Source organism: Strix uralensis, chromosome 1 (assembly GCF_047716275.1).
Source record: "Strix uralensis isolate ZFMK-TIS-50842 chromosome 1, bStrUra1, whole genome shotgun sequence".
NCBI lineage: Eukaryota > Metazoa > Chordata > Aves > Strigiformes > Strigidae > Strix > Strix uralensis.
Genome location: NC_133972.1, coordinates 127440906 through 127466136, shown reverse-complemented (window position 1 = coordinate 127466136; position 25231 = coordinate 127440906). Strand labels below are relative to the sequence as shown.

The 25231-nt window shown below is 37.7% G+C and overlaps 1 protein-coding gene and 1 non-coding gene across 2 annotated transcripts in view; both read left to right on the top strand.

The window, feature by feature from the left end:
- CCDC178 (coiled-coil domain containing 178) overlaps positions 1-25231 on the top strand; it is a 177753-nt gene that overhangs the window by 14787 nt on the left and 137735 nt on the right. The window contains 5 exon segments of the mRNA XM_074859055.1: positions 7387-7540; positions 10558-10653; positions 10776-10912; positions 23441-23597; positions 23600-23626. Coding sequence (XP_074715156.1) covers positions 7387-7540; positions 10558-10653; positions 10776-10912; positions 23441-23597; positions 23600-23626 — 571 coding nt within the window.
- Positions 19629-19699, top strand: TRNAG-CCC (transfer RNA glycine (anticodon CCC)). The gene has a single exon. It is a non-coding gene; the product is annotated as a tRNA-Gly (tRNA).

Genomic DNA, 25231 nt, shown 5'->3' with positions numbered 1-25231 from the left:
CTCCTTCTCCAACAGGGCGACCCACTTATCAGATGAGGGAAAGGCTGTGGATGTTGTCTACCTTGACTTTAATAAGGCCTTTGACACCGTTTCCCACAGCATTCTCCTGGTGAAACTGGCTGCTCGCGGCTTGGATGGGCACACACTTTGCTGGGTAAAAACCTGGCTGGATGGCCGGGCCCAAAGAGTTGTGGTGAACGGAGTTAAATCCGGTTGGCGGCCGGTCACGAGTGGTGTCCCCCAGGGCTCGGTTTTGGGGCCACTCCTGTTTAACATCTTCATTGATGATCTAGACGAGGGGATCAAGTGCACCCTCAGTAAGTTTGCAGATGACACCAAGTTGGGTGGGAGTATTGATCTGCTCGAGGGTAGGGAGGCTCTGCAGAGAGACCTGGACAGGCTGGAACGATGGGCTAAGGCCAACTGTAGGAGCTTCAATAAGGCCAAGTGCTGGGTGCTGCACTTGGGCCGCAACAACCCCCAGCAGCGCTACAGGCTTGGGGAGGAGTGGCTGGAGAGCTGCCAGTCAGAGAGGGACCTGGGGGTGTTGATTGACAGCTGGCTGAACATGAGCCAGCAGTGTGCCCAGGTGGCCAAGAAGGCCAATGGCATCCTGGCTTGTGTCAGAAATAGCGTGGCCAGCAGGGACAGGGAAGTGATCTTACCCCTGTACTCGGCACTGGTGAGGCCGCACCTCAATTACTGTGTTCAGTTTTGGGCCCCTCACTACAAAAAGGACATTGAATTACTCAAGCGTGTCCAAAGAAGGGCAACGAAGCTGGTGAAGGGTCTGGAGCACATGTCGTACGAGGAATGGCTGAGGGAACTGGGGTTGTTTAGTCTGGAGAAGAAGAGGCTGAGGGGAGACCTCATCGCCCTCTACAACTACCTGAAAGGAGGTTGCAGAGAGCTGGGGATGAGTCACTTTAACCAAGTAATAAGTGATAGAACAAGAGGTAATGGCCTCAAGTTGCGCCAGGGAAGGTTTAGACTGGATATTAGGAAGCATTTCTTTACAGAACGGGTTGTTAGGTGTTGGAATGGGCTGCCCAGGGCAGTGGTGGAGTCCCCATCCCTGGAGGTGTTTAAGAGCAGGGTCGACTTAGCGCTGAGGGATATGGTGTAGTTGGGAACTATTAATGTTGGGTTGATGGTTGAACTGGATGATCTTCAAGGTCTTTTCCAACCTAGACAATTCTGTGATTCTGTGATTCTTACTGCAGGCTGTCTGTTCCCATACACTGATCCATTCAGCTCACAGGAAGTATTGTGAACACAAAATACTCCCTGATCATTTGTAGAAGAGGATTATGTTTATTGGACTAATAGTGGAATTCAGGAAGTTTGTGGCAGTAGCAGTAGGTCCCTCAAAGAGATGGGCCATCTGTGTCTGCTAGATAGCTGGGTGATTCTAGAATGCTGTGACAGTCTTTCTCTATGCTTCCAAATATGACTGTGAACTGCAAGAGCTACTCTTCACACCAGCACAGATGTAATATATGTAAGGACTGTTATTCACCACTTCTCAGTGAAAGACTGTTTACCAAAGATGGTTCTCATCTGTACGTTTTTAAGAATCTTATGCCACATGTCAACCCGTCTTTGTCGAGAAAATATCAAAGTCTAGAAATTGTTACTAGCACAAATAAACTTTGGGATTTTGCATGTTTACAGGCCAGCAGCATACTGCCAGACTTTCTAAAAAGACAGAAAGTAAGCAGTTATGAATTGTCATGTTTTAACCCCAGTAGGCAGCTGAGCCCCACACAGCTACTCTCTCACTCCCCCCAAGCAGGATGGGGTGGAAAATCAGAAGGGTAAAGGTAAGGACAGTTTGACAGTTAAAACAAAAGCTGCACATGCAGGCACAGCAAAATAAGGAATTAATTCAGTATTTCCCATTGACAGACAGGTATTTAGCCATCTTCAGGAAAGTAGGACTCCGTCACATGTAACAGTTACTTGGGAAGACAAATGCCGTAACTCTGAATGAACAACCTCCTTCCTCCCTGCATCTTTTATTGCTGAGAGTGATGTCATATGGTCATATCCCTTTGGTCAGTTGGGGTCAGCTGTCTCAGCTGTGTCCCCTTCCCAGCTTCTTGTGCATGCCCAGCCTGCTCGCTGTTGGGGCAGTGGGAGAAGCAGAAAAGGCCTTGATGCTGTGTAAGCACTGCTCAAGAATAATGTAGACATCTCTGCATTATCAACAGTGTTTTCAGCACAAATCCAAAACATAACACCATACCAGCTACTATGAAGAAAGTTAACTGTATCCAAGCCAAAACCAGTATACTTACACACAAGCCCATTGTAATTCCTGCATTCTTTCAGTGAAATGTCTTTTATAGGCTTGTCTGCCATGAAGGCCAAAACCAAATCCTCAAATAACTGAGTAGTTGTGAGAGCTTAGGGTACTGCGAGTGACCTTTTTATTTGATGTACCAAATAGGAAGAATGGTTATACTTTTTAAGCTGTATGTAAACTGCTTTAATAATATGTGATAGAATAAAACAAGGCACACAGTAGAATTTGGGAGTGAGATATTTTGGTCCCCTCTGTGAAGGGACCCACTCTCAGAGGGACATAAAGAAGAGGTCATAGCTGCTGTAGCTGTTTTCTGTTGGCTTTAGATTTTCTTTTCATTTCTTTGTTCAAGAAGTAATTGGAATTAATGCGTGTGATTGTTTTGCTTACCGTTTATGGTGCTCAGTAGGCCATGGTGAAGAGCTGCACCTGATTAAAATAATGGGGGTTGGTTGTATCATTTACAGTTTCTTTAGATTCTAACATCTCTGCAACTTTATTTCAGAAACTGATTAGTGCTCAGGAACTTGAAACACCTTTTTCAGTCCCACAGAAGGAGTACTTACTGCCTGCCTCAGAATCTTACATGTTTTTAAGCACAAAGTAGCACTGACTTCTGCAAAACAGAACAGTCTTACAGTGTATTTTGGGGTAGATATCAGCCTCAGGAAATCATTACTTTGGCTAATATGGCTGGTGCTTTTGATGTCTGCTATCCAGGGAGATCTGTGCCTGCCAGTCAGCTAGACCAGAAACCTTATTGACATATTCTTGAGGAAAGGAAGGTTATTTAGATGCAATAATCCTGTTTCTTTAAGATACCATATCACTGTGGATCTCTTTGCAGTAAACTGCAGAATTAAAGAAGGATCATAGCTTTTCCTGTAATACGTTTATACTTTACTATGGGAGCAGAAGGCATCCTGGATAACATGCATTTACTCAAGCGATGTTACTGCTCAAGAAGTTCCAGTCTTGCACTCATAAAGTGTCTGTGAACTTGTAATAAGATCCAAACTGTCCTTGTCTCACTGAGTTGGTGTAGGGTAAAAAAAAATGTATTTTCCTATAAGATGGATAGCTTAGCAATACTAGAGGAATAAGTGTCTGATTTTTTTCTTTTGTCAGCATGTCTGACTTTTTTCTTTTTTGATTCTGACCTTTACAGTGAATTTCTTGGTCTTGTTTTTATTGAGTTCAGCATAATTTTGACACTACATTAGAGGTATTTATGGTAATTATATTTTACTGCCTCTAAGATTAAAAAGTGTCACAGTCAACATGTTTGTATTTAGTTAACTAAAGCTGAAGTTTTTTCATTTCAGAGCCTAGTTTGCAATCTGGAGAAAATATTAGTATATGAAAATTAAAATTGTAGTCAGAAATACAGCTAAACCCCAAGTATTTTATTATACAAAACCTGAGACCAGAATTCTGTAATACCAATACTTGTCAAAGCTGGAGTGACTTCTGGAAATTACTATGTGATTCTCCAATTAAAGTCACTGCATGTATCTAAGTGATGGAAAAGGTGTGTAAAGAGTAGGAGGTAATATTTACTTTTGATGGATATGAGCTGTGAATGCAAGCTTCACAGTGTCTTCACAATGTTTGGAATTTTAATTCTAGCCTAAATTTGTATATAGAGATGATCTGATCAAATGCTCATTAGCTCCTTTGTGGGTTCCAGCTGAGAGAAATCAGACAGCATGGACCCTGATTCTGTAACTGGTTAAGTTCATTGCAAAACTCATTTTGATTTTAATTATGGTAAAGATCAGGTCCTGAGTAAGAAGTATTACCAAAAATGTAGTGTGATTTATTACTATGTATTCAGATACTTTGCAAATCAGTTAAGTGTTTCACTGGCCTATTTAGTGTTCTGTCAACTTGTCTGAATTAGTAGATGCTGGCAAGAATTGTTAGCAATGATGATAGTGATCCATTGCTGGAGGTGATTTTATCATGTAATACCAGAATAAATGATGTTAAAAGTATATGATTTTACTTTAATTATTTTTTTATACTATTCCAGCATATACTTACTATTAAACTTCATTCCTTATCGATTCATATTTACAAAGTGTGGTCAGCAGCAATTTGTTATTGTCCTCTTGTAGGCAAATTGCTGTAGCTTGGGAGTCTAAACCGTAAGATGTATGAAATAATAAATATTGCTGTGTATTGTGATCCTTCTTCACTAGCATATATCCTCTGTGAAATTGGATTTTTACTTTGTTACTTCTTCCTGTTTTCCAAAGCAACTTCCATTACTTTCAATGTGCTTTCAGAAGACTTCTATATTTTATGACCTTTCCAGGATGTCTTCTGACTCCTTTTCACTTCTGTGAAATACTTTTCTGAAATGGGTCGGAAGGTAATGCAAGCAGTATTCCAAATGAAGCCATGTCAATTATTTTAACAGGGACGTCTTACTCTCATTTTTTATTCTAATGTTTTTCATCCTATTTCTTAATCTTACACCTTCTTAGCTTCTTTAACTGTGCTAAATGTTGAGTAGACTTTCCAAGTGTTTGTGGAAATACGTACATGTCTTTCTTGATTTGATATAGTTAATTTAGAATTTTTAGGTGTACTTAATTTCTTTGACCTTATACTTCTTTTGAGTTTGGACCCTAAATGGTACGTGCTGTTTTGTTCACCAGTTACTTAGTTTGTCTTGAAATTTTTCTTAAGTTTCTTAGTTCTTTTTGGCCTTGCCTATTGTAATCACATTATATGCAGACTTTTAATTTCACTACTCCTTGCCCTTTCAGATCATTTGTAAATATATCAAGGTAACAGAGATGGGATTTTGAGATACCATGCCGTTGACCTATTCTTTCAATGAAAATTGATTGTTTAATCTTACTTCTGCATTTTTTCATTAGGATTAGAATTTTTCATCTTGCCTTCTGACTACTTCACTTTTTAACAGCCTTTTATGCAGGATTTTGTTCAGTTTCCTTTAGAATTCTGTCATTGTGTCACAGCTGTCAGCTTGCAGTTGTAGGGCAGTGTGAGCAGTTTTCCTGTTTTGTTTTGGTAGTCTTGGTGGAAATCAAGGCTCTTGAGATTATTTCATGTGCAAGAAAGTGTGGCGTTTTCCTGTAACAAGCCTTTGTTCTGAGGTGCATTAAAATTGCTTTACAGGAACTCTTTGTTCTTTTGAAAAAAGTTATAATGTAAGTAAAATCCCAGCGATAATGGCAATAGTTAAATAATACCGGAAATTCATCATCTATACTGATAGAAATATACCATGTATGTTTTCTGTTTCATCTAGTTAAGTAATTTCCTATTCATACCACGTGACAGTGATGTAGACTGTTGTGCACCTTGTAACCTGTTTGTTTGTGTGAATGTGAATTAAATGAGTAGAAGACTGTTTTTTCTATCCCTCAGTGAAGAAATTAAATTTTTTTGCCTACTGTATCTTTTTTTTTTTTTTCCTCAGCCATTTGCTAGACTGGTAATTAAAGTCATACTTACATTACAGAGGAAGTAGACCCTTCAGCTGCCATCTGAGAAGGACTGGAATAACATGTGGTATTGATAGGTGTGAGAAAGACAGATTTGTGATGGCACAGACTTGAAAGACTGTTCTGCAGTTGATACTCTTTTCTTTATGTTCAGTACCATCAGTGAGAAAATGAAGATTGCATGAAACTCAAAGTACTGAGGCTGGGGTACATCACACAGCACAGTCTGTTATTTTTACATATACTTGCTGTGGCTGGTAGTACTGTATTTTTCCATGAGATTATACTCAGAAAGTTGTAGCTGATAGGTAATATGAGAAGAAAATTACAGTCTATGCCTCTTACATGTCTGTCATTAGAATAATTCCAAGTATCATTTATGTGTTTCTTTCATGGGTAGTGGGAACTAAGAAAGTAGAGGTGTTTGAAGTGTTAGGTTTCACGCTCACATTATATATATTCTGTGACATTTCGAATGCGACTTTGCAAGATAAGTCTTTACTCCATCACTAGATGAAATCTTGGAAACAAATGAAGAATGTCTATCAAATAATCTTGTAGGAGTGGCTCTTGAATTAGGGATGAAATCTCTTCATTATTTTCTGTTGTCTTACTGCATTTAAGTATGCAACACTCATTCAGGGGTTTTTGGTTTATAATGCAATAGATGTCTCTAAAACTCAACTACTGTTGGTCTTAGTTCTGCTGTAGTGGATTTATTTTGCCATTTAAGGCATGCTTCAGAATGTGTTATTGACCAGGATAGTTCTCTGGGGAGCATGGAGAAAACTCCTCTTTTCAGCCTGGTGAAACAATAATAAAAATAATGGACAAGCACCAGCAATCATTATAAAATTTTAACCTGATGTTCCTCTATTTCTTCTGCCTTTCACCAAATCCATTCTCATACACGGCTGTAACAAAAGGCCTATGCACGGCCTATAATGAGGCCTAATAGTGTCTTGTGGGAGTGTTTTCCTGATGACTGTTGTAGTTATTATTATTTCTTTCTGTAATTATGGACAGTTTTCCTTCACATAATGCTGATAAATCTGCTATTCAGAGTGAAAGTAAAGTCCTTATCCCCTCCTTTGACCTTGCATACTGTCTGCAAGTTCCTTTTAACATGAGGAATTGATGTCAGTAAAAAATTTTCTTCACCAATGACATTTGTCCACAAAATGACAGGGCAGTGGATTGATTAAGTGAAAATGGCTCTGAAGTAGATTCAGCCACTAGCAGAGAAAGAAGTTGACTCCTGTTCTGTTTAATTAATGTATGAGGTATGAAACAAAGTCTTGTGTTTAACTACACCAATACCTGTTCAGAGGTCAAATTAGAAGCTGTAATGTTGGCAGGCTGTTTAAGTGCAAGTGAACTGGTAGCATGAGTAGTTTTGATATCTGGCTGAAATTGCATGAACCTGCCAGGGTAGATATTTTGAAATTCTCTCATGCATACCTGTTCAAGAAACGTAGTAGAGAATCAAAATAAATCTTTACTAATTCAGATCTGCTTTACATTTTCCTTTATGGAGAGGGACTACCTTGGAATATTTCCAAATAGATGGATTCACTTTGTGTGTATTTCTATTAGGAATGAGTTAAAGCATTCTGAATTTATTTGGACCGAATACTGTATGAAGTTAAAAGAAACAGAGGAGAAGATTATAAAGGATGAAAAACACCTTGAGGAGTTAGTGAAGCAAAAAGCAGAAATCCAGGAAGATGCAAAATGTTGGAACAGCAAAGTGAGTCTTGAATATTTATAAACAAGCAAGTAAATGAGTATCTTTTATTGAAAAGTACATGAATGTGTGAATATTTTGTATGTTTAAGAGTTAAGGTCCTCTGTAAACGTAAAAATACAAATACTGACAAAAATAAAACATGGTAAATTCTGTAGAACTCTCATGTTCATTCTTCTGTTGTAGTATTATTTTTCAGCTTTATTTATTAAAAATATCATAATAATCTTACATTCCTTTAAGTGACCTGGATATTTTTAGTTGTTGGATGTATATCTGCTTAATATTGCTTATCTTCTTAAATTATCTGGAAGAAAGTATGCATTTAGTGGGACAGCATAAACCTCCTCTTTCATTAGTAGATCTTTTGACCTGAAATGGCTCGTGATGCACTCTTACAGTATGCAGAGTGATACCCTATTTTACTTAAAATTCCCCTGTTTTCTGCTATATTTGTCTAGCATTCATTTTGAAATCTTGTACTTGGCAGTTTAAAAGCTAAACGGAGTTCCTCACACTGCCTGACTAGGAGTTAACAATTAATTGACAGCTCCATATGTGGAACCAGTAGAAAATGCCTAAACCAGGATTTAGATGCCCACAACAGAACTTATTATTTTTTTATATGTATGTGTATATATGTGTATGTATATATGTATAAATAAAGTATGAAATTAATTCTTCTGTACATGTCCAGTACTGTTGTGGTTTGTGCATCTAGATAGCTAGGTCCTGCTAAGGATCCAGTGGAATCCAGAATCTAGGTGGAGTGTTTCTGAGAAGCTGAATCTAGCAAGCATGCTCAGGACTTAAAAAAAAACAAAGCACCCCCCCTGCAAAAGTAAAGATACAGTCATATTAGACAGCAACCAATGGGCACGTTCTTGCCATTTTTTTCCAACTATATTACAGTTTTCTTCCTGTTATTGGCACCAGCAATTGCTACCAGCTGATAATTAGAAAACCACTACTTTCAAATAGAGCCAATATGTAGTAGTAAAAAATTTTTTTTTTTTTGTCTTTCTGGATTTTTTTCTATCTGGGCTTGCCTGACCTGATATACTCGAGTAGGTACTACTGGGTATTAAGACCAGCACAAGGGAAAGAGAGAAATGCGCAATAGGGGTAAGGTGGAACATGGAACTGCTCTGTTTGGTGACCACCTTTGGTTTGATTAGTTTATGCTAATGGTGAGCCAGAGTTAGGTTTAGCATAAAACTCTTCCATTATTGTCAACTTTGTTCAAAAACATAACTAAACCAACTAACTGAATAAATCTTTACAAATAATAACAGATTTTCAGAAAGCCCAAAGTAATTCTTCTGATCATCATAGAAAAGTTACTGGGACAATTGAGTTGTTTTGGGAATCGGGAAAATATTGGGATTATTTTCAGTGACTTCAGTGGGGTTTGAATTTGACCCAAATTATAACATGACAATTATAACGTACTTCAACAAGTTTGAAGACAGATTTAGTGATGTGAACTAGTATTTTTCTGCATTTTTTTTCCTGCTTTTTTTCCTTGTTTTATTTCATGCTGTCTTCAAATTTTATGTATGACCTACTGGGAGTGTTACAACTTTTGACACTGTAAGGACAACTCTGAGTTTTCTTTTTTCCATGTTACCCAGATTTGCATTACAAAAGGTATCTGTATGCATTAAATCCATTTTCTGTATCTACATGGGCTTTGCTCTTCAAAGATTAGAAGAAACCCTTCTTATAAAATTAATCTCATACTTAACTATTCCTCCATTATTCTTCTGTCATCATTAATTACCTGCACAGCGTGGCAGTATTTCAGGTCATTCCTGTCAAAATGTTTGCTCTAAAAACTCTGAAGGAAAAAAAATTCTGAATCATGTTTTTCTCGTGTACCAGCAATTTAAAAACTGGGACATTTTATTCATACTTAATCCATTGGGGTTTTTTCCCTGTAGATGTAACCAATTTCTTTGCCTTTCTCACACTTCCCCTGAACTATATTTTGTAGAATATTTTAAATATTGAAAGACTTCACAATTTGGTTTTTTATCTCCTTTTTCTAGGTTAGTAAAGGTGCTTCTCTGCAGTTTTTTCTCATAGATCATGTTTTATGATCCCTAACCATTCAGGTTAGGACCTTCAGTCCCCAACTAGTTGGGAAGGTACAGCCATACAAGGACAATGAGCAGAATCCTAGAGAAGTACAACAGAGCAGTGACATTCTGGACAAGATAACAAGACAAAGCCTGTATTGTTTCCCTCCTTGGCTGCTGGGACATAGGCACAAAGTATCTTATGTAAATCTGCTCTTCATCAGATTCTTGAAGTAGCAGTAGGAAATTACATGCTATTTAGAGTACCTGCTTCCTAATTCTGTCCTGATCTTCCTGCATGTATTCTTTACCCTTATGCTAACATCCTTATCAGCTCTGATCCTGCTTGGACACATTTGTTGTCTAGTCATATTCCAGTTAGACCCATATCTCTATGGAGATTGTTTAAATAAGTTCTGCCAGGGTAGCTATGTTGTTTCAGCCTCTGCAGAAGAAACAGAGGCAAAGGAAACAAAGGCTCAATGTGAAGAAGCATCCCTTTATCCATCTAAAGCCACTTTAGATGTTTTCCTTATCCTGTAGATACTTGCTTCCCTAACATCCTCATTTTTCCTTAAGCTCCAATGACTGATCGATCGTTGACTCTCTGTATGAATCTGTATTAAGTCAATAGGTATGTTGAGATACTAAGGAAAAGCTTGAGGTTGAGAGGAGTTTAAGATATTCTGCTTAATTATACCACATATGTCATGTATGAATTAGCAGGCTGTGAGTGTGTGCTTACTGATACTGTGAAGTCTAAAGATTCTGCTAGGATACATCTCAATGATAATGTGCATAAGAGTAATATAGCACGAAATATCTCTAGTTACTGTTTCAGACTCTTCCTTCTAAATTTATTTTTAAAATATATTGCTTATATATTACAAAGAAATATAGGAGGTATTTGTGTTATTTACTTTACAAAATATTTTCTAGATAGAAGATTTGAATAATAAAATAGCTGCCCAAGGAGATGAGAGCGTAAAAATATCAGATGCTTCTTCTGAAGTGATTACAGCTGTGGAAGAATTAGTAAGTTTTTTATTGTTTTTATAGAAATGAAGTAGAAATGCTTGCATACTTGCATTTTCTGTGTTGTCCTGAAATAATTTTAACTTATGCTAAAGGTGTCTTAATGTTTTAATGTTCATTAGAAATCCACCAGAGAAAGTAATCTACAGAATATAAAGCAAAAGCTTCTCAGTACTAATGAAGCATTGGACATTTTGAAACATGAAGATGAAGAACTTGAGGGAGAAAATGAAGAGTTTTTGCAAAAATTTGGAAATAGGTAATGCCTGCAATATGAATGTAGGAAGCAAGCATTATTTTTTCACTGAAAGTATGCCTATAAAAGCAAACCTTGCTTTTATTTTTAGTCTGTCTGTAAATATAACACTTTGATAATTAAAAATCACTTCAGGCTGAAATTTATCATCTTTTTTGGCCTTCACTTGAAAGGAAAATAACTAAGTTCTGCAAAAGACAAAACACATACTTTGACAATTAAAATAAAACAAAATGAGGAAGATTCTGAAATTCTCTGTATGTCAACAGAAACCTCAGTCCCCAAAACATTTTGGTAAAAACTTGTATTAATTTTATTTGTATTTTTTCATATACGATTGTTATAAACATAGAATCTGAAATACTGGGGTTTTTTAAAATTCTTGTAAGACATTATGCACACATCTTTTGTCGTGCCTCAGTTTATTGATTCCAAATAGCTATACTTTAAACTATATTTTACATAATATTCTCAGGGCATTTACAATACAATAGTAAATAAACTCAATTTTTGGTTCTTTCTTCCTTTGGACACTAGGTGAATTCTGGTTTTATGCATCTGACAGGGTACCCTCTTTATCCCCCCAATAACTTTGGATTTTATTGTTTGGATTCAGTAAAGTCAACTGAAAAGAAATGTTCTTGAAAATAATTAGGTTCTTACAAGTTTTGCAGAAATTGATGACGTGAGTTGAATACAGATGTCTTGTCAACATGAAAACATTCCTTACTAGACCCCAAAAATTCCATACAAGAGATGTGGGAAAAGGGAGGAGATATAAAGATGAAAAAGAGGAGGAGGTATGTGCATACTCCTTAATAATGCTCCAAGTTGGAGCTCACACATTACATACCAAACTAAATCAATGATGGGACACAAATGGGTAAGAAACCAGGCTTCATTAGTTCTGATGTTGATGGAATTACTTATTGGGATTAGTAGAACATTTTAGAATTAGTGCTGTAGCTTTGAAAAATTATTATTTTTGATTTAATCGTCATCTTTTTTGATGGATTATAACTTCTATTTCATCATACATGTAAGACAATGGAGAGAGATCTTGCCCACGGTGGATGTATTAACTGATAGGCTGAAAGAGAAAACTCAGATTTGTAAGAACATGTGCAGGCAAATGCAGAACATCAGGAGAGAGAGGGGAGTTCTCAGAAAACAGATTTGGGAAGCATTATCACTTGAGACCATCTTATACACTAAAATGTAACAGGGATCCTAGAAACACAGGACAAGTTCACAAGAGAAATCTATTTCATATATAATTAGTATTGTTGTGAGTGTGTCCTGATTATTGTTCTTCCACATGTTCAGGAGTTCCAGAAATGGATATGAAAGTTCAGATTCAAGACCCAGAGAATGGTTATGACAAGTCAGAGTAATGAAGGATTCCAAGATCTTAGTTTATTTATGTCTTCAAAGGATGGTCTGAAGACATCCTTTGAAAGGGAGATATCTTTTCAGACTGCTATTTAGTCTAGTCCCAGGAAACAAAGAGGGGAGGCTGAATATAGAATTCAATTTAAGTATTTTTTTAAAAGAAAAATATTAATTCAGAAGAATTAAGTGTTAAATTGTACTCTAGTGGAAAAACAGGATTCTTAGCCTGATACAATCCCAGATTTCTGTACATTGCTTTCTTATGATAATTTAAGTTAACTCTTAGAAGGATTTCCTGGAATGCTATTTTACAGAGCCCCTATACTTTCTCAAATCTACTTTCAAGACCACTGACCTAGCTTGAAACACATTAGTTCTTAAGGGAGAAAGCAATTGCTAATCCCTCCTAAAAATTAGAAGTTGCATGCATTCCTCTTATGTGTTACAGAGTGCAAACTCAAAGGAAGAATGCTGTTTGTAGGGCTTTTTATTTGAAAATCCCCTTTTATCTTTTTGGAGTTCTCGACTGAATAAGGAGTGTTTTAAACAAAGGCTATAACTAACTATAGTTCTCTTGGGGAGCTTGCCATTAAGTGTTATGAGAGAGGCAAGATGTGTGGTTCTGCTCAGAAATCTTTACTTTCTTTGATCTGCCACTAATTTCTTGCTTTATATTGGAAATATTTTGCATGTCAGATCATTAGTCTGATACTCTGAGCCTTTTGAAGCCTCTCACAAACTTTCTCAATATAATTGTGCTTTATTTTTCATTTTCCTTTCTGAGTACATTATGATTTCTGTGTGGTCTTTTGTATCAGGGAAGAATTGCTGTACTGTATTTAATTGCTATATTCCATCAGAATGGGATTCTTAAAATCAACACATTGTCTCATGTTAGTCTAAGAATCAAAGTGCTTGTTTTTATTAATTGTATACTAACTGAGTCCTGACATGTACTTCAACAAGACTAAAAAGTGAGTGACTGTCCACCTCCTATTAGGCTGCAAGAAGGTAGAGAATTGTTTTCTAACATTCTTCCTAAAAAGCTTAGTTGTGTCTCTTTCCTATTTAGAACATGCAGTACCTGCAAGAAATACATCTCATGATCATCAGGGATTTTAGGGGTATGTGCAGTCCACATAGTCTCGTTTCCTATACAAGGTGGCTAAAAACCAAAGTTCAGCTGCTCCAGTTCATCTTATTGACTGAACTTCTAAGTTTGTGTCCAACTGTTAGTATTTTTCTTTAAAGTATTTCTGTCCTAGTTATATTTTGGTAGGATTTCTAATACAGTGGTCAACTGAGAATATTTGTTGGCTTGTCTAAACAGTTTTAATTTTGTTCTCTCACCTTTCTTTAAAACGATTCTTATTTTAGATCAGTTACCCAATAACCCTATGATATGGAGATTTAATCATAAGTATTATGTTCCCACTATGAAGTGCCAATTTCATTAAACACCCTCAAACCTGTCTTCTATAATGGCTGTCATATTAAATAAGAAGGGAAAGTGTTCTTGCAGTAGTAGCTTAGAGAAGAGTCTCAAATGTCTTAATGCTTTTGAAGAGAAGATAACAGTTCCTCAATTGAGTTAAGGCTACTTTACTGTCTAAATAATAATGTCTTCTGCATGACTTTTCTGAAGCCTGGGGAATGATTTTAGATACAATTTTTCTTCTGTCCTTATGGAAGTTTAACTGACTCTTCCGCTGATCTGTAAACATATGGTTCGTACCATGAGATATGCAGTCTTCTTTTGAAGACTTAACCATTTGGTGGGCATCATCTCATAATGCAAAAAATAAACAGATGAAATGTGACATTCCTTTACTTATTCCCAAGTGATCTTTATTCTCAGAGTGTTTTCTTGAGCATTTCCATTTTGTTTAGCAGAGATAATGTTTCACCTGCAACTACCTATCTTCCTTTTCAGAGGATGAGGTAGCATTTCAACAAGAAAAAGATAAGCAACCTGTATGTTTCATTGTCTCATACACTTTAACAAGAGTAGCATTTTTGTAAGTGCAGCTAAACATCGTAAATTTTCTCTTCTGTCTGTTTCAAACTGACTACTTCAGTCATACACAGAAAAACATTATTATTAACAGTTGGATCCTGGATACAATGCAAAGATTTTTATGTCTGTTTGGTACACTCCCTTCTCTCAGCCGTTGTTCATGAGAATCTGCTTTAGCTAAGAGAAACTTACTTTCTTACTACAACCAGTTTCCAATCTGAACAAAGTGAAAACATTTTCCTCTTTAGTTCAGAATATAGCAGCTGTAAAAAAGGTACTCTGTTCCAGACCTTCATGTGCAGCTGACAGTTCAGATGGTGACTCTAGTTTTCACTGTGGATTCCTTGAGTAGGAGTGGTTCTCATCTCTCAAACTTCAGTACTACTAATTTAATGTATTTTAAAAAATATTTGTATAATGCAATAATGCATGTGTTTTCAATCTGTTGGGACCACTTCCAATACAGTTCTGTCACGTGGCATTCCCACACCTTCAAGGCCTTCACCAAGGTTGTTGCAAAGGGTAACAGGTACCATCTGTATCTGGATAAATAGCTAAGACTTTCAAAGAAGACTTATTCCTCACTTTGTCCAAATTCTCCTAGTTCTTTTTCGTTCTCTGAATAGCTGATAAACCGTCAGTTGTCCCATCTATATCCTGTGCAAATTCTGGGGGTTATTTGGGCCATGTTGGAGTCATGTGAACTCAGAACAGATGACAGTATATATGATATATTCTGTTAGACTCTGCAGATGAAATCCATAGGTTGATCAGTTTCAATGTGCCACTTGAGAAAATGTGAAAATTAACCTTGTAATGAGATTGTCAGAAGATACAAAATCATTGGAGCATCTGTGTATGTCTTTGGCATCCAAGAGGATGCTAACAGGGTGTAGCTCTGCTAGGTGGTAACTCAAAAGCATTGTCTACCAAAGAACAAAGTTTGATCATCAGTGCTCTGAAACTCATATCCTTGGTGACCACATTCATATAATGACAGATAACAACAATATTGGTGGTATATATCAGCAAACTCCTTTCCTGTGAAGCAACCTGTCCCTGGAATTGAGACATCTAGCATTGTATGTTCTCTATTTTTTACTGAAGATGCTAACAAGTTGCATCAAGCTGGGGGGTGTTTTTTGCCATTTTCAAGGTCTGTGTCTCGCTGAAGTAACCCTTTTGCCTTGAGTTGCCACAGTTATGACCAGATGTCTTGCTCCAAAGACAACCTGAGCTACTCAGGAGCTGGAGACTGCCAGATCACTTGAGCCCAGGAGTTCTGGGCTGCTGTGTACTGTGCTGAGTGGGGGTCCACACTAAGACTAGCATCTATATGGTGATCCCTGGGGGACTTGGTCAGCATGTTGTCTAAGGAGAGGGAAGGTGTTACTGCTGATTGTCTTCAAGAGATGGTTCCCAGCGTACTGGAATGACAGCAGTGTGTGGGCTGAATGCCAGACTAGGCTCAAGGCTTTTAACATACATAATTCAGGCAAAGGAAAAAAACACAGCAGACAGCAAAAGCTGAAAGCAGCCATTATCAAGACCTACCCATTAACACACTGATCAAATACATCATTATCTTGCATCCCTCTTGAGCCCCCATATTGTGTCTCAGAAAAGACTGGTGGGTTGACCCTGGCCCCCACCCCCTGCACAGTGAGGAAGGGAATAGGGAGAATAAAATCAAAAAAACTCATGGGTCAAGATAAAGACAGTTTAATAGGGTGGGGGAGGGAAACCACAACACCCAAGGGATGCAAAAGTAGTCACTTGCCACCTCCCACAAGCAGGTGAATACCCAGCCAGATTCTGAGCAATGGCCACCTTGGAAGTCAAAAAACCCCACCTCCTTCTTCCCCTACCCCCATTTTATTGCTGAACATGATATTAAATGGTATGAATTATCCCTCTGGCCAATTCAGGTCAGCTGTCCTTGCTGTGTCCCTTCCCAACTTCTTGTCCACCCCCAGCCTACTTACTAGGGGGGCAGAGTGGAAAAAAAGAGAAAGTGTAAGCACTGTTCACCAGTAGCCAAAACACTGGTGTGTTACCAACAGTGTTTTAGCCACTAATCCAAAACACAGCACCATGCAGGCTGCTATAAAGAAAGTTAACTCCATCTGAGCCAGACGCAGTAAACCTGTCCAGGGGGTTCTGTACCTATTCTGAACTGATGCTCAGAATTATCCTCAAAGTAGGATTGGACTGGTCATTAACATCTCACTATCGCCACCTGTCTGAAAGTTTTGTTACAAATATCTTGCTGTTATCAAGACGGTGGCTCTCTTTTTTACACTTGTGTTGAACTTGAGGAGCATCTGTTGGCTGGTTTTTTCTCACTATTCCGTTCCTCACTAGTTTGATCTTACTATATTTTAGTAATTGTTTTCTTTGTTAATATGTATTTAGCAACACATACTAAAGAGAAAGGTAAAAGATTTTTATGTTGTTATAATATTCATTTTCTTACTAGATTTGAAGGTGTTTTGGTTGCTAGCCAGCTCCTTTATTTTCACATTGTGGTAATTTCTTCCCATGCCCAGCCCACTGAAACATCTTTTCTGCTTTTCCATCACACAGATCTGAAGAAATTAGGGAAAGTGTTTTCTGTTACGAAGGATCCTCTTTAATAGAGGAACTTAAACTTAGTGCTCATGACTATGATGAGGACACCTTTTAATCAATTTTTGATTTGTTCACTACTGAATCTTCTTGAGTACTGTTTCACTTAATCAGAGGGGGAAACAAGACATCCATACTGTGTTTGCTGATCCCCTTTATACTGTGGGTTTTTTTCCTCAAATTACCTTATTACATGAACCACGCAGTTGGTTTACAAGTTTTCTCAATCCAGCATATACACATCTTCCTGTCAATAAATGTAAAATCCTTACCTCTTCTTACGGAGAATTAGCGATTTCAAAAAGTTCCTGTGTTTTTGCTTGATATGAGAGACATTTCTACCTCCCACATTTTCTAAAATGGATATCATACTCTCTCAGCATCTTTTATGAGACCACTGAAGCAGGCTTGCTTTTTATAATCAGAAGTGTACTTCAAATTATGGTGATGGAATTGATGAGGACAGCTTCACACACACTGATGGAGTGCTGTGCAGAGGCATCCAGAAATAACGTTGACTTTGGCAAAATGATCCTGAAGTAATTTTTTCCCAAAGTATTCCAAGACGTATCTCCAGGTAACTTGTGATTGAGCTTAGAAGGATCTAAAATGCAATGTTTATGCAAACAAGTATTTGGGTGGGGAAAAGAGTTCCAATTATTGGAATACTTTGGAATTTGTTGTCCATATGAACATTCACCCCCATCTGTGTTGCCTTTCCTTCATAGTATGTTAAGCATCTTGGATGAAAGAAGCTCAGGAAAAACAGTTCATTTGACCTGATATGTAATGGCTGAGTCTATCTTACAGATACTACTATTAGATCAAAAAATCTCTGGTCCATGTGCTATGCATAGTTATTGAATGTATGAAAGATTAGGGAAAGAAAAATCAAAAACTTACCATGTTTCTCAAGTGAGGACGGAGTTCTGAGTAAGCCTCAGAAGCTGTGATAAAATTTTCAACACCTGTACATAGAGTGGAATATGGAATACGTGCACTGGAGAACTGTAGTTCTTCTTTCAGTTGTAGTCCACTTGCTTTTCTGCTTGGAATATTTATGTTCCTCTTGCATCCATGCTTAAAGTGTTTTAACCTCCAGAGTCTTGGGTACCCTTGTATGCATCAAAACAATTTTGCTCCACATAAAAGGTATAGGAAATCAGAGTGGAACAGTAATTGTTTGGTTCCTTTCATTGCTTCCCAGCTTCAGCACAGATCTGCTTACTCTGCACTGTTCAGATGAATTGCTCTTTTGGCTTTGGTATGTTGATATTTAAGTCTTTTTATAATCATAGATATTTTGGAAGAAATTTGTGAAGCCAGTTACTCTCTACCTTCCCAAAAAGAAGATTAACTATGCTTATACCCATTTTAAGAAACAATCAGATGTATTTTTTTTTTTTAGGGTTTTCGGTGTTCGCTGTTTCAAAACTTCCCTAGGGAAAGTGAGTAGTTAGTTGCCCAGTGACCTTTTGCCAGTATTTTAGAATATGTGTTACTTTCTTCAGGTAATTCATTTCCAGTAGATAATTCTTTTTCCTACATAGTCTACTATAAGTATTGTTCATATGAGGATGTTATGGGGCATATGGAAATATTAAAAGTGCTTAAGTAGGAGAACTGCATGTGTCATGAAGTATGTGATTTGTAAGTCTTCTACATCTGGAATTTGTAAAATTAAGTCATCTATCTCTGATGCAATAATTAATGAGACCTACTTCAGAATCAGGTCACAAGACCATCTGTAGAAAACTTTCTGGTTTGAAAGTGATGTGATGGTGGTCTGAATAGTTCAAATCAGTATTATCAGAGACTATAGGATTCCAAAACTCTCTAATAACTAACCAGAAACCATTACCAAAAGTGTATGGAAATTATTTGTTCAGGGACAGATTTACAACTGAAGTTGCATCCAGTAGTCAGAATATCCCTGAACCTCTCTTGGCTGGGTGGAGTATTGTAATTGCTTCTGATCCCAGCTAAGTATTTGGTCTTTGGGCTCAAGGCATCACATACTGTACCTTCACAAATTCCTCATTTGCCAGTGATTCTTCATAACATTATTTTCTTGACCTCCTTCATCAGTTTGTTTGTAACTGGTAATGCACTTAGAGTTATAACTCTCATAAGTCATGGTTATGTCACAGCCCTGGTTACTACTCACATTGGTATTATAGGTCTCTATCTATCTCACTGCTAACCTCACTGGTGTGCAGGAAGGTATAATCTGTGTATGTGGTAGAGCCAGACCCGTGGAAGTCTAAAGAATAGAACTATTAATACTGTCTAATGAGATGGCTCCTAACTAAATGGTCTTAGACTTGGAAGTACCAGAGTACATCTGCTTTCATATTGCCTCCCTTCAGCCAAAAAATCTTTGTTGCTGTTGCTTGTTATCATCTTTGAGCATTATCATCTAGGGAAGGTTTGGGCCATTCACATGTGTACTCTTGGCTATATTTTTCTTAACATGCTTGTAGTAGATCTTGGTCATCTCCAGTGTTTTAATTCACAGGAACAAGAACCTTTAGGCCTGTGCAAGAATTTTTTTCTCAGCAACTGAAAAAAGGGCTAGCAATCCTTTGCATTTAAGGACTGTCTAAACTGATAACTGACTATGAAGCACTTTGAACCCTGGAGAAGCTCAGGGTGATTTGATTATTTAGAGGTTGCAGGGAAGCACCAGTGGTGTAGTGGTATCATGCAAGATTCCCATTCTTGCGACCCGGGTTCGATTCCCGGCTGGTGCAGGAAACAATCCTCATCTGCTGTTCTGTACAGCAGCTGCAGTCTTATAATTTCTAAATAATCAGACTACCATGAGCTACCCCATATATCTGTGGTTACACCACTGACAGTCTGAGATTGGTGAAAGTAGTCCCACATTTTTCATGCAGAGCTCAGTTTTTTGGTAGGGCTATTACACCTTCTGCAATATCTTTGAAAAATGCTTGTATGTGAATTTATGTAAATCAGTCAGTCATGACTCTAAACACAGGGTTTTACAGGTGTGTGACACTGCTGAAGAATCTAGGTGATATATTGCATTTTGGAGAGATCATATTGCAGTTTCAGTTCTATTGGGACTGAGTTCCTGTCTCCATCAGATTGGTCAATTGCTTGGGAATCACAGTAAGTTGAGTCTACCTATGGCAATCTCTTAATAAAGGGCAATTGTAATACATACTACATACATGGTATATGTTAGGTATAGTTCATCGAGATGCATATAGGCAATGTTTTCTGTTCTCTTGCTTTGTGCTTCTATGTTACTTGAATTTTGGGGAGGGAAATTAAGTTGCTTGTGGACTTGCACTGTCTTACAGGTTTTTCAAGAACTATATAGAAGATACTGCTGACTGTAAGACTATATCTAGGAATCAGCAGTTCACATACTCTGAAAGTGGGATGTGCAGAGAGTGTGTGTGTGTGTGTGTGCATGAAATAATCCACGAAGTTTAGTCCTTGTGCAGTTAGACATCTTTGGGTTTTGTAAGGTAAATGATGTTTCCTTCCTAACTAAGCAAATGACACCCTGTATTAAAGAAGCTCTTTGAGAGAAATATTCTGGCCACTGATTCAGCTAAGGAAATGTATGACGAATGCCAGCCTTTTGTGGGTTTGCAAATTAAGTATCAGAAACAATGCTGTATATCCTGTGAAGATTCTTACAATACCATTTAGGTTTTTCAGTTTATTTTTCAGTGATCCCATTCTTCCACAAAGAAACATTCAATTTAAGAATATTAAGTTCTAATGATACAGAGGTTGTATTCTGTCAGTCAAAACAATATCAATGTTTACCTGTGGGTTTTTTGTATTTGATTCGGTTTGGTTTTTGCTGTGTAATCCAACAGTCTAATCGACTGGTATTTTAAGTTCACTTCTGTTAAACAGTTCCCTTCTACCAAAAGTTTGTTTGTATGCAAACAAACTAAAATTGTTTTATGTGACCTAAGAATTCTGCAAATAGCAACATACTTAGGATTTTGAATTCATCAGCTCTGTAACTAACCTGTACCACTGCACTGCTATGAAGTACCCTAGACATGGCCATTTATTATAAGATAGATGAACTGAGACTCTGTGACCAATTTTAACACTTTCAGATAAAAGGGCTGTTCTTGCCACTTTCTTTGCATCCAAAATTGATAGCTTTGTATTATAGTTGGGAAGAGGGGCCCAAGAAAGCTGTTTAATATTCAAGGATCACCTCCTTCAAGCTCAAGAGCAGTCCATTCAAATGAGTAGGAAGTCAGGCAAAAATGCCAGGAGGCTTGCATGGATGAACAAGGAGTTCCCAACAAAACTCAGACACAAAAAGGAAGCATACAGAAGGTGGAAGCAAGGACAGGTAACCTGGAAGGAATACAGAGACATTCTCTGAGCATGCAAAGATGCAGTTAGGAAAGCCAAAGCCCAAATGGAATTGAATCTGGCAAGACATATCAAAGGCAACAAGAAGGGGTTCTATAAGTGCATAGATCACAAAAGACTATGGAAAATGTGGGCCCATTGCTGAATGAGGCAGAGAACCTGATGACACAGAATATGGAAAAGGCTGAAGTACTGAGTGCCTTCTTTGCTTCGGTCTTTACTAGCAAGAACCAGCCTTCAGGAATCCCAGGTCCCAGAGACTGGGGGAAAGGCTGGAGCAAGCCCTTCCTCCTTGTGAAAGAATACTTAAGGGAATACTTAAGCAAACTGAACATACATAAGTCCATGGGCCCTGATGGTATGCACCCACGAGTGCTGAGGGAGCTGGCAGGTGTCATTTTGAGGCCACTCTCAATAATTGTTGAGCAACTGGGAGAAGTGCCTGAGGACTGGAGGAAAGCAAATGTCGCTCCTATGTTCAAGAAAGGCAAGAAGGAGGACCCATGGAGCTACAGGCCAGTCAACCTCGCCTCAGTCCCTGAGAAGGTGTTGGATCAGCTAATCCTGTGCCATTTTCCAGGCACATTTCACAAGGACAAGAAAGTCATCAGGAGTAGTCAGCATGGACTCACCAAAGGGACATTGTGCTTGACCAGGTTGGTAACCTTCTATGGTGAAGTGAGTGGCCTGGTAGAGAAGGGGAGAGCAGTTGATATTGTCTACCTGGACTTCAGTAAGGCTTCCAACACTGTCTCCCATTAAGATCCTTATAGACAAGCTGTTGATGTATTGGCTGGATGAGCAGTGAGGTGGATTGAAAACTGGCTGAATGGCCAAGGCCAGACGGTGGTGCTCAGTGACAGAAAGTCAAGTTGGAGGCCAGTAACTAGCGGTGTAACCCAGGGCTCAGTATTGGGTCCCGTCGTGTTTATCTTCATTAATGATCTGGATGATGGGGCAGAGTGTACCCTCAGAAAGTTTGCTGATGACACCAAACTGGGTGAGGTGACTGATACACTGGAGGGCCATGCTGTCATCCAGAGGGACCTCAACATACTGGAAAAATGGGCCAAAAGGAACCTCATGAAGTTCAACAAGGAGGAGTTCAAAGTCCTGCAGCTAGGGAGGAACACCAGGCACCAATATATGCCAGGGGCAACCCAACTGGAAAACAGCTTGACAGAAAAGGCCCTTGGGTTCTGGTCACACCAGGTTGAACATGAGCCAGCAATGTGCCTTTGCCACAAAGAAGGCCAATGGCATCCTGGACTGCATTAGGAGGACTGTGGTCAGCAGGTTGAGGGAGGATTCTTCCCCTCATCACTGGTGAAGCCACACCTGGTACACTGTGTCCAGTTCTGGGTTCCCCAGTATAAGAGAGACATGGGCTACTGGAGAGAGTCCAACAAAGGGCCATGAAGATGATGAAGGGACTGGAGCATTTCTCACCTGAGGAAAGGCTGAGAGATCTGGGACTGTTCAGCCTGTATAAGAGAAGGCTCTTGATAATGTATATAAATACCTGAAGGGAAGGTGCAAAGAGGGTGGAGCCAGGTTCTTTTCAGTGGTGCCTAGTGACAGGACCAGAGGCAATGGGCAAAAACCAAACCACAGGAGGTTCTGTATTAATGTCAGAAAGCACTTTTTCGCTGTGAGGATGACTGACCACTGGCACAGGTTGTCAGTGCAGGTTGTGAATCTCCATCCTTGAAGACATTCTAAAGCCATCTGGGCATGGTCCAGGGCAACTGTTTCTAGGTGGCCATGCTTGAGCAGGGTAGTTGGACCAGATGACCTCCAGAAGTTCCTTCCAACCTCAGCCATTCTGTGATTCTATGATATGGGTTAACAGTACAGATATGTAGGAAAAAAAAAAATGGATACATATAATTGTATGCTATCAATGAACTATCAGGGTTTATACTCATGAATAAAGAGACTTTAAAGTTTTGAGGAAGATCCTGGTGTATTCAGCATCAAATAGCAGGATGATAAAATACCACTTTTGATTGTAAAATTTTTTAGTTTTACTTATTCAGTAATGGGTTTTACTTTTATTTGAATTAATATACTTCGTAAAATGAAATGTAAGATGGTCTGTTTTATTTCAACAGTTCAAGAAAAAAGAAGGCATATCAGTCAGAAGTTGAAACTCTCTGCAAAAGTGTGTGTCAGATTGAACAGCAAATAGAAAGACTAAATGAAGATCTGTGTGATGCTGAATTGTCCTACAGTGAAAAAAAAAAGAAAGTATGAGGACTTAAAAAAAACCCAAAACTACAGAAGAAATGTCTTACAAGGTATAATTTTTAACTAAATTAATTTTTTAGAGTGGAAGAATTGAAAATAATGATCTTTGTATCAGAGAATTATTGGGCAAGCAACCTAATATTAAAAAAATAATAATTTAAAACTGTGTATTTTGAAACACTTAAAAAATAGCAAATAACAGTCTCTGGAAGAGAAAATAAATTGGTTACTAGGTCATAGATAATGGCAGGTCAAAAAGTAAAGTTGACACATTAAATATGCTCAACTATACAAAGATTTTGTTATTCCTAGGTGATTTAAAATGAATACTAACAAATAACAATCTCATTCTTTATGTAACTAAATGATTAGAAGAATTTGTAAATCAGTACAGTTTTATTTGATGCTAAATGTAACCATTGCAAATTAAATACATTAGAATAATTATTTAATTATCATTTGGATATCATTAGTTATCTAGAACTGAAATTTTAATTCATCCTTATATATAAGACTTGCCATGACTATGAAGGCTTACAAGACCTGCAAGACTTTTGTTTTGTCACTTTACATAATTCTTAAGGAATAATACTATACATCTGCATACAGCTTTTAGGATCACTGTTATTGCAGGGCGTAGGATTCAGCATTCAAAAATGTGGTAAGAAAATAATATGGGGAATTTTTAAGGGTTTTTTATACCAGGGAGATATAATTGGTGTTTTACCTATCCTTCACTAGAGATCTTCTGCTGTATGTAAAGTATAGATTGCCTGTAAGGAAAGACTTTCAGTTTTATTTTCTGTAATAATTTTAGGATTTCCTAACTTGTAAGTAGTAAAATGAAAAACATTAATAGTATTTTCCTGATTATAATATGCATCGGTATGTTAGGCACTTGACATGCTTCCTGCCTTCCTTTTCACCTACATGCTTGCCAGAGGTAAAGGTATGTCCAAGTACCAGCCTCTGCTTCTGAAAAGAGGAATTATTGGATGTGGTTTAAAACAGAGTCCGTTAAAAAGTTTATAGACCCAAGGTAAAAAATAATAAAACATGAGCTAGAGAACTTCAGAGCTGTTTTCACAATGAATAGGAGTGAGTCAGTTTCGTGTTTGTTAAGGCCTTTCATAGTGCTGGGTTGTCTTTTCTTGGTTCAAATTTATATTCCTGACAATATCTGAATTTGCACCATGTAGTTTTGTCCTATGTTTTTGGTATATTATGCTGGTTTAATAACCATATGTTTTAGTATTAAATTTGTATGACTTTTCTGTCTTGTTTGTATACAAATTTGCCAAGCACCATTTTCTCTACAATCTCAGTGTTGTGTGCTGAAATATTTACACAAATGGATGTTCAACTGTATGATCAGAGCATTCTATTAGGATTCTTCTTATGGTTTAAGTATTTAAGGGATGCTAAATATTAGTCTAATTAATTAGGATTTTAGAAGGGATTCAGTCAAAGCCCCTGCTTATTTGCCATCCTACATCATATTTTTTTGTGTGTGTCTTAATTTATATTTTTCCTTTAACTATTAAAATTAATTTAGAATTGATGTATTTTTACAGTCGTATTTTGGATTTTTGACATCCACAGCATTCTGTGATAAGGACTTCCAACAGTTTCATCATATGTTGTGTGAAAAATTA